The 12,397-nt window shown below is 45.2% G+C and overlaps 1 protein-coding gene across 1 annotated transcript in view; it reads left to right on the top strand.

The window, feature by feature from the left end:
* The window catches only part of PAPPA (pappalysin 1), a 242,765-nt gene that overhangs the window by 120,993 nt on the left and 109,375 nt on the right, over nucleotides 1–12,397 (top strand). The window contains exon 10 of the mRNA XM_028715818.2: nucleotides 4,277–4,470. Within this exon, the coding sequence (XP_028571651.2) occupies nucleotides 4,277–4,470 (194 nt within the window). The remainder of the gene's footprint in view (nucleotides 1–4,276; nucleotides 4,471–12,397) is intronic.

The raw sequence follows: 12,397 nt of genomic DNA, 5'->3' as shown, positions 1-12,397 counted from the left end.
CCTTATGGCTGACGGAACCTAATGTCCACCCCTTGCAAAGAAGAAATGGAGTATAGCAAGTTTGCTTATCTCCGCCTTTTGGTATGCAGTCTGCCAGTGGCAATTCCAGTATTTTGAGTGGTGAAATAAAAGGAGCAAATACAGTAGACAGGGACAGTCATGGAACATCCCCACCAGCACTAAGGCAGGCGTGCAACAGCTCAGGGACCCTGTGAGCCCAGCCCTGCACTGCTTTTGCGAGTGGTGCTGGGCTCGCAGGGCACCCAAGCTGCTGTTGTCCTTCTCAGCTCATGATGCCCTGCACCCCACCCAAAAAAAACAACTGCCCAGGGTGACGCCTCTGTCCCAGCCCTCTCCCCACGCTACGCCTCTGGATGGAGAAGAACCTTCAGCGATACGTAAAAACCCTGGCCTTGGTTTCTAATCTTCTATAGGCAGCATGTTGCAAGCTTGTCCCTGTTTGTCTTTGATACATCGCAGGGAAAGTATGCTTGGACTGGTTTAGATACAGTACAGTGGTACCTCGGTTTAAGAACAGTCCTGTTTAAGAACAATTCGGTTTACAACTCAACAAAACCAGAAGTAGTGTCCCTGTTCGAGAACTTTGCCTCAGTCTACGAATGGAATCCGAACAGTGGAAGGACACCGGCAGTGGGAGGCCTCATTAGGGAAAGCGCGCCTCGGTTTAAGGATGGTTTTCGTTTAAGAACGGACTTCTGGAATGGATCAAGTTCGTAAACCGAGGTACCACTGTACTTCCACTTGACTTTCTCACTTGAGTTTCTGGGTGAATTGTAACTTCTGCATTATCTAGTCCATGAATGAACTGATTTAGATGTGATCTAATTCATACAATTGGCTGTTGTGTGAATTTGGGCTGTGTGTGTGTGTGTGTGTGTGTGTGTGTGTGTGTGTGTTAGAGGACAAATAGCTGCGACTTGATCCAGATTAAGACCTTGGTGAGGGGACATAGATGGGTTTTTATAAAGTATTTGCTTCCCACCAGACTGTTGCCCCTGCCCCTGGCCTGTTATTTGCATGGAAATAAAAGGTCTCATTGACACCAACTGGAATTCCCAGCCCTGCTGTAAACAGCAAGTGCGTGGTTCAAGTCCATCCAGGGACAGCTGTGGGCAGGATTCCTGCATTGCAGGGAGTTGGGTTCAAGGAATTTAGGTTGAGACCAAGCAGAAGGGGACAAAGGATGAATGCCTTTTACCCCTCCACACAAGATCCTGTTCCAGATCTCTTTCTCACACAAACCTTTTAAAAAACACCTTGCTGATCAGGGGAGTAGAATCATATATAGTTTGGCCTCTTAGAACAACCACTTCTGGTGGTTCCAAGGGATGGATTTTGAATAATTTCATTGTACATCCATGCAACTTGGCACAGGAAACCCCAAAATTCACATGGTTCAAGGAATTCAGTCTCCATTGCTGGTATATCCAGGGCCGGGCCAGCAATGAGACAGCTGGGAGGTGTGGCAGATCTGCCCTCAGAGGAACTAGCAGGATGAGCACCACAACTCCAGAGTCGCCAGCGACTGGACTTAACTGTCAGGGGTCCTTTACCTTTACCTGGAGTCATCCTAGGAATCTTGGGACCATCTGCATACAAAGCAGATAATTTTCCACTGAGTATGTAAGGAAAGGGATTTAAAAGGGGGAAGAAAATCAGGGGTGGTAAGTAAGGGACAGCTAGAGAACGACCTGCAGTGGAAGTTCTGCTCCTTGAAAGACACAGGAGGACACTCTTTGCCCTCCTCCCCAGCATTGGGTTATCCCCTTAGAGCAGGGGTGGGCAACCTAAGGCCTGGGGGCCAGATCCGGCCCAATCGCCTTCTCAATCTGGCCTGTGGACGGTCCGGGAATCAGCGTGTTTTTACATGAGTAGAATGTGTCCTTTTATTTAAAATTCATCTCTGGGTTATTTGTGGGGCCTGCCTGGTGTTTTTACATGATTAGAGTGTGTGCTTTTATTTAAAATGCATCTGTGGGTTATTTGTGGGGCATAGGAATTTGTTCATATTTTTTTTCAAAAGGTAGTCTGACCCTCCACATGGTCTGAGGGATGGTGGACCAACCCATGGCCGAAAAGGTTGCTGACCCCTGCCATAGAGAGTCACTCCATCTCCCTTTGACTTTTGATTCCTCTAGTTCAGATTAGTGTCTCATTGACTGGCGCAAAAAGATGTTTCTTCAGTTGCAAGGGACAACCCCCCCTCCCTTCCCTTCTGCTACTGCCCATGCCAAATATGCCGTGAGTTGGTAAACAGAGGCCTCCAGTCTCTGGAGCTGTTCCTTTGGAAGTGCTTGTCCTTGCTAAACTCAGTGTTTCGCAAGTGTCATTTAAGAACAAAATAGTGAACAACACCAGGGGCCTGGAGCCTCTCTTGCACTGGCAGGAGGCCACTGAAATCAGCTGGGCTCTGCCAGCAGTTAATTTGCTTCATTGCTCTTTTTCTATTCCTGTGCAGAGGGTTGTTTGCTTGTTTTTTTATTATGTTTATTTTTGTTTACTTATACAGTTTTACACTGGTTCTAGTCAGGTGTGTGTGTGTGTGTGTGTGTGTATGTGGGCGAGAAATAGGCACACTGATAGATGTAGGCAAACCACCAGATATAAAATATCCTGGGATTTCTTTTAGGGGTGGTGGTGGGAAGCTGCCTTATACGCAATCAACTCATCTTGCTCAGAGTTGTCTTCATTGACTGACTCTCATTTTTCTGGCTGCAGTCCTGTCTAGAGAGGTCAAGGGTTGGACCTGGGACATTCTGCATGCAAATCAAATGCTCTGCCACTGAACTGCCACCCTTAATGTATAACATAGCACATATAAAACAGTAAGCCACAAGAGGTAGTAGTAGCAGCAATTTCATTTGTTTAGATGTAAGCCATAACAAAGAAAACAACATTCAGAGCTGAGCTACAAACTGGGCCCTTGCCTCGCAAGCAAAGGTGTTCCGGATTCAGTCTCTGGCATCTCCAGCTGAAACAGCCCTTTAAAGGGCTGTTGAGCCATGGAAAGAGTCAGCCAGGATCTGGAGAGAGCGGTGGGATGAGGCAGACACCAAAGTGTGTGGAATTTGCAGGATTGCATAGATCTTTGTGTCCCTTTCTCTACCTCAAGACACCCACCCACGTATGAAGCAGAATAGGGAAGTTAGTCATGCCCATGAATTTCAATGTGTCTACTCTGAACAGGACTAACATTTGATTTTGTAAGAAATTTTTTTTAACGATAGGAGGATATGGAAAGCATTAAATCTGTTAAAGCTGTAAGAAAACCTTTTACAACAACAACAAAAAGTTGAAAATAAATAAAGGAATGAAGGAGGGATGGGGAGATATGGAGGAAGGAAGAAGTGAGAGTATGGCTCAATCATGATCTTTCAGGATTTGTAGGATCATCTGAATTGGAATGTGGGACATTTTTCATCGTGAGGGCTGCACTCCCTTCTGGGCAATTTGTCAAGGGTCATGTGTTAGTGATGGGCAGGTTCTACAGCTTCTACAAACACACCCACCCTACTCTATCCTTTGTCCAGACAAGCAAGAGGCATTGCCAGAGCTTAAGGACACATCACAGCCACTCAGAAACACAAAGGGTGCAAAGTGAGGGTTGTGATTTGGGGAGAGAAGGTGTGGCAAGGATGTGGCTAGGAATAGATGTGGCCTGTGGGTAGTTCTGAGGGCCACATGTGGACACCAGGCCTGAGGTTCCCCGATCTAAATTGAACCACTCTCTAGGGGCACTCCTTGCAAGGAAACTGGAACAAACTTTGTGATCTTATCCTCAAATTACCTGAGAACTCTGAATTGTACAAGAGGTAAGGGACCTCATGCAACTATTCCAACGGTAGTTCAGTGGTCTATTTTTAAGTGTAAATGCACTGAGAGTTGTTGGTAGATTTCTGAAAACATGCACATTTTACAAACAAGCTATGATACATATGTTAGCAATTCCCAGGCTCCCTCATTGTCCTCTGTCAGCTCAAGTGTTTGACAAGAAGTGAGTGTGTGTGAAGGGGTGGGTGAGGGAGTAGGTGGTATTATGAAAGCCAGACTTTGACGGAAGCAAGAGCACATCATTCCCATTTTTTTTATAATTTGCATAATTTATTCTAAAGGGCAAAAACTATGGTTTTCTGAGGGCATCATTCCCATTTGCTCATTAGGTCAAAGTACACAGTGCTTACTGGACTTGGTTATTGAGAAATGGCTTTTCCATCCTTCTTGACTTCCCTTCCCCTCCTGTTCTCTCTTACTGCAGATGAACCGAGCAGGTGCTACTTCCATGATGGTGACGGCGTGTGTGAAGAGTTTGAGCAGATGACCAGCATCATAGACTGTGGAGTCTATACACCCAAAGGCTTTGTCGACCAGTGGGCGTCCAACGTGTCGGTCTCACATCATGATGAGAGATGCCCAGAATTGGTTGTGATAGGTCAGCCAGCAGCCAATCAAGTAAGGAAAGCGGATGGTCATTGGTTAAAGTGTTAAGCGGTGCATCCAAGCCAATGGGATGTTTTACTATTTCTTTGTGGGGGGAGGATTAAGTCACGTTTCAGTAGCACAGCTCATGCTTTGCACACAAATAGCTCCAGGATGAATCCCCGCCATCTCCACATAAAGGATTTTATTTATTTATTGCATTTATCCATTTTTTCCCTGCCAAAAGCTCAGTGGTGTACATGATTTCTGTGAGGTAGGTTAGGTTAAGAGGCAGTGACTGGTCCAGGCTCACCCAGTGATCCATTACAGCACACTGGAAGCAGATATTACCTGAGACCAGTGGAGGCTGGTGCTCATTGGGACTGGTGGGGCAAAAGATGATTGAGCGTCTGGTCACTGAACAACTCCAGACACATCTGGATGATGCAGACCATTTGGATCCCTTCCAATCAGGATTCCGGACCCAAAATGGGACTGAAACTGCCTTGGTCACGCTGTTCGTTTATCTCCAGCAGGCTAGAGACAGAGGTGAAAACTCTTTCCTGGATCTCTCAGCTGCTTTTGATACCATTGACCATGGTATCCTTCTGGACTGTCTAGAGGAGTTGGGAGCTGAGGACACTGTTATACAGTGGTTCCGATCCTTTCTCCTGGGCTGTGTCCAGAAAGTGGTGTTGGAGGGGTTGTTCGGATCCCTAGGTGTTTACTTGTGGGGTGTCTCAGGGCATGGTCCTCTCCCCCAGGCTTTTTAACATCTACAGGAAGGTGCTTGGAGAGATCATCAGGGAGTTTGGGCTGGGTGTTCACCAGTATGTGAATGATACCCAGCTATACCCACCTGGGTATCATTTGTATACCCATGCAAATCATACTCAGCTTTAAATCAGAACCAGTGAAGGCAGTGAATGTCCTGAGTGAGTGTTTGGAGGCATTTGGAGGATGGATTGAGGTAGAATCCTGACAAGACAGAAGTACTGTTTTGGGGGGACAGAGCAGCTCTCTGGTTCTCAGCAAAGCATCTTTCCATCAGCTCACCATCTGGTCCTTTGAAACAGACATTGCCAAGGATCGAACCCAATGCTCCACCCCCCCGGGGTATTCGAGAGTACACAGTACTGGCACCTCATTTTGTTGTTGTTAAGAAGTGTGACACTGTAACAATTTTATGATAAGTACTGACACCTATTTTTCTTGGGCAGAAGCACTAATCAAATCTATTATATTCTACCTGCAAAGCATGTGTTTTACCACTCAGCTATGGTTTCTCTTATGTTTATAAGATCATGCAGCTGCCTTGATTGCAAAATAGCCTTTCTTCTCCCAACTGACCTCCAGGGCCCCACTGGTTATTATTTTGCAAACCACAAGAGTATCTTTCCCCACCCCCATAACCACTGGAATCATTCCCTCCATAAATACATAAGCAAAGCATTGTTTGGGTTGGTGGTGGTGGGGTTCTAGTGGAAACTTATATCAACATTATGCTGCCTTCTCCTGAATCAGAGTATTGGTCCAGGTAGATCTGGGGTAAGAAAACTGGCCTTCCAAATTCCCTCCAGTCACTGATCTTGTCCAATGTCCTATATATTGCAACAGTTTACTAGGTGCCCCTGCTGGATGGTCCAACAGGAAATGAAAGCAATGGCCCTTCTTCAATTATTTGCCACCCAACAACTAAGACAACATTTTTGAAAACTTATATTCAGAGGTGCATTGCCTCTAAACATGGCACCTTCCTTTCCCCACATCTTATCATCATTACTATTAAAGTTTATTTTTATCCTGCTTTCCAGCTCAAGGGCATCCAAAGTAGTGCACGACATATATCAAAATACAATAAAAACTATGAAACAGTACTGAGTCGAAATAAAGGGAGCCAAACCCACAGAGCCAGGGGACAAAAATAACAGCTTCAGTTGTCATAAAATCATGATATGAAAGTTTATTGTTTGTAGCAGAGGTGGGGAACTTCAGACCCAGGCCCATGAGGCCTCTCTGCCTGGTCCTCAGAGCTCTTGCTGGCCCTGTTCTGTACTCTGAATGTGTTTGCCTGGCTGGAATGTATCCTTGGACTCTGCTAATGCCTCTTGTTTGCTGAATGGGGGATTAGAGAGGGGGTCTGTGCAAGCTAGCGTACTGTACAAAGGTAACCATTACATTTGCCACTCCACCAATTTTCACCTCTGCCTGCCCATCCCTGGCATGTGACTTCCAGAAGGAAATGTGGTCCTTAGACTGAAGAAATGCCCCATTCTTGCTGGACATCAAAAACAAGATAGGGAGAGGGTCAAACCATGCCTCCCAAGGGAGGGAATTTAGCTTCGTTATCTCTTAATTTATCTCCTGAAGCAATTCAAATCTAGATTATTTCAGTGTATGTGTATGTGTGTGTTGGGTCTCAAGAGTTTTTGATAAATTCAGTCTTTGTGAATTCTGATATGAGCTGGCTTGATTCTCACATTCCATACTATAACATGCAAATCAGAACATAGTTATCCTTCAGTTTTGTTTTTTGTCTTTGTCTTTGTTTTTGTTTTTTGCTGTTTGTTTGTTCTCTTGGCAAACAAGGTGAGGTGTACAGTCCAATGATGAGCAAGCTCAGTGGGTAATAGTGGCCTAGTCATCCACTCTCTCAGTTGCCTCACAGGACTGTTGTAGGGATGACTGCCTCCTTCCCCACGTTCCATGGAGAAAGGGCAGAATGAAAACACAACACAACTGACAAAATCAATGAAGATAATAATGGCAAAAATTTTCAACTCATCAGGCTTCATAGTTGTTGTTTTTCACAACAGGAAATGAGCTCTTTACCATAAGAATCATATTTTTGACCGTCTGATTATCATTAATATATGTATTTTAAGGAATAGTTTCCAGCAACATTTGTTGAATTTAAGAATGGGACAGGGAACTTAAGACCTGGAAGTCAAGTGCAGCCATCCAAACCTCTCTATCTGGCCCTTGAGATTATCACTTTACCAGCCCTGATCTATGCCTGGTTGGATTGCACCCTTGAATTGTGAAGATGCTTGCCTGGATAGAGATACAAATTTGTAAAGAAAGAAAAAAAAAGCAAATTCTGATTCTTCCATGACTGTTGGGGAACAGGTTGTCTCCAATTCAGTAGAACTAAAGAGATTGATGAACGTGACCAACATAATTGCAATGGGTCTCTTTTATAATAGAACTGATTTGGATACAACCCATCTGCTCCTATACCCACTTTGCCCCTGGCTCCTATCCACCACTGGCCTGTGGCCCTCAGGCTAAAAAATGTCCCCCAACCCTGTTTTAAGAGGACTTTGGCATCCTGGTAAGCTGTGCTTTGGATGTCAGCCTTGGTGTCACTGAAAAAAGATAATAGGGCTTTCTTTGGGGGTGAGGGGAGACGGACAAGATAAAAATGTATTTGCACTTAGTGCCAGGGAAATGGTGTATCAAATGCGGAGGAAACAACTTCTAACAATGATAGTTAAATTCAGCTTGTGCCCTGCAAGGAAAGATACATATTTTTGGCTGCTACTGGAACTCTCTCCCCTTCTCCATATTCACCCGATCCATCTGACTCAAGCCTTCGACGGGCCAATGGAACGCCACTTAGCCAAGATTCCATCCTCCGTGTGCCTTGGCTTGCTCTGCGTTGCAGCTCTGGACTCTTAAAAAAGCAGAGTGGCGGGGCAGCTGGGGGAGAGAAAAGAAATGAAAGCAAGCCAGTTACGAGGTACTAACTCATAAACTATTATGAGGAAACCTATTACAAAGTTCCAGCTGTCTAGCTAACCCAGGCTCCTTCAGGGTAAATGTTGAGCCTGGGCAGAGAACTACAGTGTCCCTAGATAAGGACTATCACCTGTGGGCAGCCTCTCTCTCTCTCATACTTATCCTCCAAGGAGCTCATGGTGGTTTCCATGGTTATGTGTAAAAGGCACAGTGGTAGAACATCTGCTTTGCATGCAGAAGGTCCTAGGTTCAATCTCTGACATCTCCAGGGAGGGCTGGGAAAGGCTTCCTCCTAGCTCAGATGGTACAGCATGAGACTATTAATCCCAGGCTTGTGTGTTCGAGCCCCACATTGGGTTAAAAATTCATGCATTACAGGGTGTTACACTAGATGACCCCCATGGCCCTTCCAACTCTACAGTTCTATGATTCTGAAACCCTAGAGAGCTGCTGCCAGTCAATACGAGCTAGAAGGATCAGTGGTCTGAACTTGGATAACAGTACGTTCCTTTCTATCCTCTCCACAGTACTGTGAAGTAGGTTTTAGGGAGAGACAGTGTGACCAGGGGCGGAGGAAGTGGGTGCGGTGTGGGCAGGTTACCCTGGGTGTCAGCACTGGGGGGGTGACAAAATGCCGGGTGGCACTCACCGTGGTTCCTGCAGCGTGCCTGAGCCGCACGTCTCTCCTGGGAGTGACGCGGCCCCAAATGGTCCGCCCACCGCCTCCCCCTCAGCTGTAGTGCGGCTGAGTGGGAGGAGGCATGCAGACTCCTTGGAGGCCCCATGGAGCGTCCTGCCCCAGCTGGCCTTGCCCCCATGGGCGACTGGCCCCACCCCAGGGCGCAGGGCATGCGTGCTGTCCCAGGCGCCCGATCGGCTTGCTCCGCCACTGAGTGTGACTGGCCTGTGTCTAACCCAGCAGTATTCATGGCCAAGGGAGGATTTGCACCCTGGTCTCCTAGCGCAACACACTCTGCTGTGTTACTTGTTATGCATTCCTTTAAAGCACTGGATGTTTTTGCCCTAGTTTCATAAACCATTCTTTGTGAAGCATGAGATTATTCTTGCTGCAGTGCATTCCTCCTCCTTTGCAAAAAAATAAAAATAAAAATAAAAATGTAATTGCTGTAACTAAATAACAGATTCGATGTTGCAAATGTAAGACGAATGCATGAACATTAACACACTGTGGAGCACAGAACCTGTCATGCCACACACTATGAAGCTGGGGGACAGCAGGTTAAGAACACAAGATTACTCAACACATAGCCCACTGATGTATGAGTGGATCCAGAAGAGGCCACTTTTTCCCTCAAACCTGCATCTGGCCCTGAAAGGCCTCTTTATACCATGTCCAGGCATTGGTGGCCACCTAGGTTAGTATGTATGGCTGATGAACTTCAGACAGCTTGGTGGATCACATGTTGCTCAAGGCTTCTCTAACATTAAACCAGTTTATTCAAGAAAATACTATTTAAAGCTCTAGAAGCTGTGCTATAAATAACTAAGGAATTTACATGTGTTTTTGGTGCATGTTTAAAATAAAATGTCAACAACAGCAGCAGTGGCAAAATTAAAGCTAGAGAGAAGGTGTGAAGCTATAGGGAGATCCAGGGAGAGATTATTTCTGCAGCGTAAGAGGGAATGCCCTTGGCTCCTGCAAGGGAAGTTGTAACGAGAGGTTCCTGAAGCATGCCAAAGTGGAGACATCCCAGTTCTCAGCAAGGTCACTCCAAAGGAAGCAAATGGCTTCTCAATCATAGCAGGCAAATTTTATTCTCTTCCTCTCCCTGGTTTGAAAACATTGTATTCATTGGCAGCGCCAATCCTTTAGGGGATTCTCTTCTAGAGGCCTATTTTGCTCATTGAAATGAAACTGTGGCAAAGAAATGGGGATTCTCCGCTAACATAAAAACCATTTCCAGATAGTAGAATATTGGGGTTGAAATAAGTTTAGGCCACTTTTTTTAAGGAAGTGCATCACAAAAGGAGAGGATGCCAATCTGCATAAAATTTGCACATGCTAATTTACATGTATCTTTGCAGATTTGGAAATAATTATGACAGTTAAAAGAGAAATACAAACTAGGTTGTTTTACATAAATTTGCATATGCTGATTTATATGATTCATATAATGCAAATGTATACAATTACTATAATTTAAAGCTAAATATAGCATATCTCTCCCTAGTGGGGGGGGGGGCTGTGAACAGTGACTTGACCTGTTGTCCAGGTATTTAACAATGACAGACACCTTCAAGGCCCCTGATCTCCTTTTCCAATGCTTTTCAAGCTTTTTTTTAAAAAAAACCCAACAACAACCATCTGTCTTTGTTTAGTCTAAGGGCTGCTGTTGTGACCCATGACTGGTAGTGTGTTCCAACCACCAGTTGAGGGCAGGTGGGCTAGAAGCCTCCTTCAAATCACAGGTGTGTCTAGCATAAGTTAAGCTGGTTGCTCCTCTAGGTTAGAATCAGAGGCTGCATGGCTACCGAGAGGAAGCTGAAAGCCCAGCGTAGCCACCATGGCTACTTGATAGCGCAGTATTGTTTACACTGACTGGCTGTGGGTCTCTGGGATTTCATGCTGGTGACATTCCCAAGCCTACCTGGAGGTGCCAGGGACTGTACCTGGGACCTTCTGCATGGAAAGCAGATGCTCTATCCCTGAGCTTTGGTCTTCCACCCTGTTAGGAACCCTGTACAGTTTGCACCACAGCAATCAGGTTGCGGGGGGGGGGGCATTCACAGTGCTGCTCTCCACCTCCACCTGTTTCCTCTTCCTTCTCCTCCTCCATGTTGCCCCTTGTAGAACTCAGTAAGGAGGAAGAAGGAAACAAAACCAGCATTAGTTATCTGTGTCTCTCAGTGACTCTGGCACCACCCACTATTGGGCTCCTTGCCTTCTACCCTACCAGTCCCCAAAGGGCACCAGCCACCACAGCAATCAAAGGAACTCCCAGCCAAACCACCCTAGAGAGACACCTTCTTCTTTATCTTTTGAATGAATCTCCTCTTTTACTCTCACTTAAGAGTCCATGCAGATAAGTAAGGGGAAGAATGAAGTGAGGGTTAGCACACTCTGTTTCCTTTCTGTGTGTATGTGTGTTTGGGTGCACAATTCAGAAAAAATAGATAAAAGAAACAGATGCAGACGGCACAGCAGCCATCCAGGTTTGAAACCAAGTTTGCCTTGACCGTTTTTTTCTGAGATGCAAATCCAGTTTGTTTGTTTTTTTTAGTTTTTTTAAAGAAACAAATGAACTTTGAGGTGTTACAAAATCATTTCGATCTTATTGGTTTCCAAAGGCTCCCACCCCCACCCCCCCAACATTGTTGAGAACATTGTAATAGGACCAGCCTAAGACAGGATGATACATTTAAGTACCTGAGACAAAAGAACCAAATCATGGTTCAAACAATGGGAGTAGGGCAGGGTGTTCTGTTATCTCTCCAGTCAAAACACATAGACATCACCTGAGCTACTGGTATTCAAAAGCATTACTGCCTCTGATCATGGAGACAGAGCACAGCCATTTAGTGTATTTTTGGTCTTTGTTGGAAGCCGCCCAGAATGGCTGGGGAAACCCAGCCAGATGGGCAAGGTACAAACAATAAATTATTATTATTATTATTATTATTATTATTATTATTATTATTATTATTATTATCATTATCATCATCATCATTATCATTATCATTATCATTATCATTATCATTATCATCATAGCTGGTAGCCATTGATAGTCGTCTCCTCCTCCTCCTCCTCCTCCTCCTCCTCTTTGAATCTGTCTATTCCTCTTTTAAAGCCATCCAAGTTGGTGGCCACCTCTGCGTCCCGTGGGAATGAGTTCCATAGTTCAACTGGGCACTGTATAAATAAATACTTTTTTTAATCTGTCCTGGATTTTCCAACATTCAGCTTCATTGGATGTCCATGAGATCTCATGTGAGGAGAAATAGGTATCTGGTTAGTCACTGTGAGAATGCTGGACTAGATGGGGCCCTTTATCTGTTCCAGTGGTTTGCTGTTTTTGAATGGCTGAAAACTGTGTTGGGGTGGGTTATGCCTGTGGGCCAGATCTGTGTTCCCCCACCCTGCTGACCATATCTGCACCAGACTGCAGAAGGACGGAATTGATTAAATGCATAAAATAATAATCCCTGCACACAGAAAATCTTAGACTCAAAACCGTTTCCCTTGCAAGTTATCATTCTA

The sequence above is a fragment of the Podarcis muralis genome, chromosome Z (genome assembly GCF_964188315.1).
Source record: "Podarcis muralis chromosome Z, rPodMur119.hap1.1, whole genome shotgun sequence".
In the NCBI taxonomy this organism is placed as follows: Eukaryota; Metazoa; Chordata; class Lepidosauria; order Squamata; family Lacertidae; genus Podarcis; species Podarcis muralis.
The sequence above is the reverse complement of the archived record's forward strand: the minus strand, read 5'-3'. Positions and strand labels throughout refer to the sequence as shown.